Genomic DNA, 2,518 nt, shown 5'->3' with positions numbered 1-2,518 from the left:
CTAACTTTGACCAAATGTTAGAGCAATAATATATGACATGCAACTTACACAAAGCACATCATCAAATTCGTATGTGAAAGGAGCTTTCAATGATATAATTTTCACATTATGCATGTCATGTAGTATTAATTTTATCAATAGTCAAAGGCGGTCTTGAAAAACGCATTAGGCCCTATATAGATGGAAGGAGGGAGTAGGAAGGTGGTGACGATTTGCACGGTCATGTAAGCAAGGCATGTCAAGGTTAGCCTGTCAGTTATATGTCAGTAACAACATTGATACCAAGGGCGAGGGACAAAGAGAACCATTTTCCTGCTCATCGAAATGAGGCGGACCAATAGGCAAAGTTCTCGTCCATCGATGGTTACCGGAATGTCATTAACAATAGTAAGAGGGTCTTACTGACAGAGTTGTACACTGAGGTGTTTGCACAAGCAGGGAATTATTACTGCTTATCTTTATCTAATAATAAAGAGAATTGGGTTCCTGTCGTACGTCGTCGCATGTGATTTTGCATAAAAGTCACTCGGTTTATATGAAACTAATCCGCAATCCTTGTTTTAATAGGTCTCTATATAACGTTTCAATTTTGCAAAAAAAAACATGTACTCATTTGAATTCCACCCGCTGTCCTCCCGTCGTCTTATCCATTTCTCCTGCGACAGCGACGGCGGCTTCGCCCATTCCGTCGTGCGACAGCGACGGCCGCCGCCGTGCCTCGCGCGGGAGGATGGAGAACGGTGCGGCGAGGCGAGGCAGTGGTGGTGGCGTGTGCGGCGGAGACGGCGCGGCAAGGCCGGGCAGTGGCGGTGGTTGACCGGACGTCGTGCCTCGCGCGGGAGGATGGACGACGCTCGCCGGGGCGTGTGCGGTGGAGACGGCTTCTTCCGCGCGTCGAGGTGGAGCGGCAGAGGACGGGAAGGCAAGGAGGCAAGGTGGGTATGCTGTGCACCAGGGCCGCCTTCGTCCTCCACCTCCTCCAAAAGCGCGCGCTCGCCGCGGGCGCTGGCAGTGGCGCGGCGGTCCTCGCCAGCGGGTGCGCGGGTGCGCGGAGGCGACGAGGATCGAGGGAGCTCTCCTCCCTAGCAGCTGGAGGCGCTCGGGATCGAGCGAGTGGGCGAGGGGATCGGGGCCCCTGGTGGCTGCCTGCTTGGCGATTGCACGAGATGCTGCTCGGGCGTGGGTTGGCCGACTCGATCTCCTCGACCCAGGGCCCCGTGCTCGTCAGCGCCTGCCCCATCGCGCACGACTTCTCTGATCCAGCGCCAAATTCCGAGGACCATGCGGAGCTCGACCTGGACGCACTCCACCTAATGGGAGGGCAGCACCAAGAACGGCAACAACAGTATGGGCTTGCTGCCAGCAAGGTAGAGTAGCTCCCCCCTCCATTTTTTGGGCATTTTTCAGTGTACATCACATGCTAAACTTGGTAGAACACTAAATCTTTAATCACATAAATTTCTCACTCACGCAACTAAACAATTTGGACACAGATTTCATGCCCTGGAAGACTGCTTTGTGCAGATGGTGGAAGGAGGCAATCCAAACTTTGTCAGTGAAGTTCCAGTTGAGGAAAGAACAGAGAGAGGAAAGACAACAAAGGGAATTTGGTTAAAGCGAAAAACAGTTTCGTGTAAAACTCTCCACCCAGTCTCCCAGCTCAGCAGTTGATTTGAGGGCGATGTTCCGCAGGCATTCCGGCGAATGAGGAACCTAACCGACAAATGGATTATTTTTCTGAATCCTATTTGTTACATATGAGTCGACCGTTGATACATGTTTGTTAGGGATAAATTTGGCAATATATCATACAAGGATGGTTGTGGTACTCCGTCAGCAAAGCAACTCTGATCCCTCCAACTCTCAGGTTTTTTATTCCTCTACTTAATGATGCATGGGTGTGTACTTGGCTGGTTGGGCTATGTGGTTAGATTGATTTTCTGGAATCCTTTCAGATTGTTGGACTATACAGAGCTAAGATAGAAAACTTTCAGATGTTGTCCAGATTGCATCCTTCAATGCTATCTGTACTTCAATGCTTGATGTTTCCTCCCCAGGTAGAATATTAGTGTTGATTCCAGTATCGCAGATGCATTTTACCCAATTGTTTGTGCCGATTTGGAGGTGCACATAGTTTGTTCGGCGATTTGGCATGTAAATCCAGAGATTAAATTCGAGTGATACACACAAATTGTTCAAATCGCGTTGCAATTTTATGAATCTATCGTATGTGCTAGATTATATATCTATGTCAAGAAGGATGCATGATGCCCCCACTTTGTCGTGGCTTCGAATTAGTGGTGCCACGGTTATGTATATCTGCATGGTGTATATTCTAGGATCATGAAAGTCTCTGAATTAGTTTAATTTTTTTCGTTCTTTGGTTATAAATATATAATTTCAGGTTTCTAAGACTAACAGTTTTTTTTCTATAAGGAGTGAAAAAAACAATTTTTTGTTTTTTGGTCATCCTTAAACTATTATTACTTTTTTCCCAATTTCTAACTTTAATCTCTAC

At 47.5% G+C, this 2,518-nt stretch overlaps 1 protein-coding gene across 1 annotated transcript; it reads left to right on the top strand.

Moving 5' to 3' along the window:
• Window positions 1-729: 729 nt before the first annotated feature.
• On the top strand, window positions 730-2,252 carry LOC123116453 (uncharacterized). The gene is made up of 2 exons (XM_044537405.1): window positions 730-1,367; window positions 1,525-2,252. Exons 1-2 carry the CDS (start codon window positions 942-944, stop codon window positions 1,669-1,671), a joined length of 573 nt encoding a protein of 190 aa, XP_044393340.1. The 5' UTR covers window positions 730-941; the 3' UTR covers window positions 1,672-2,252.
• The last annotated feature ends 266 nt before the right edge of the window (window positions 2,253-2,518 follow it).

This window comes from Triticum aestivum, chromosome 5B, assembly GCF_018294505.1.
Source record: "Triticum aestivum cultivar Chinese Spring chromosome 5B, IWGSC CS RefSeq v2.1, whole genome shotgun sequence".
Lineage (NCBI taxonomy): Eukaryota > Viridiplantae > Streptophyta > Magnoliopsida > Poales > Poaceae > Triticum > Triticum aestivum.
Note: the sequence above shows the minus strand (reverse complement) of the source record. Positions and strands in the feature narration are given on the sequence as shown.

Bases quoted from the DNA above. Each gene is read 5' to 3' on its own strand.
- LOC123116453 (XM_044537405.1), top strand. From the start codon at position 942: ATGCTGTGCACCAGGGCCGCCTTCGTCCTCCACCTCCTCCAAAAGCGC. The intron at 1,368-1,524 runs GTAGAGTAGCTC...TGCTTTGTGCAG, and splicing joins ATGGGCTTGCTGCCAGCAAG to ATGGTGGAAGGAGGCAATCC.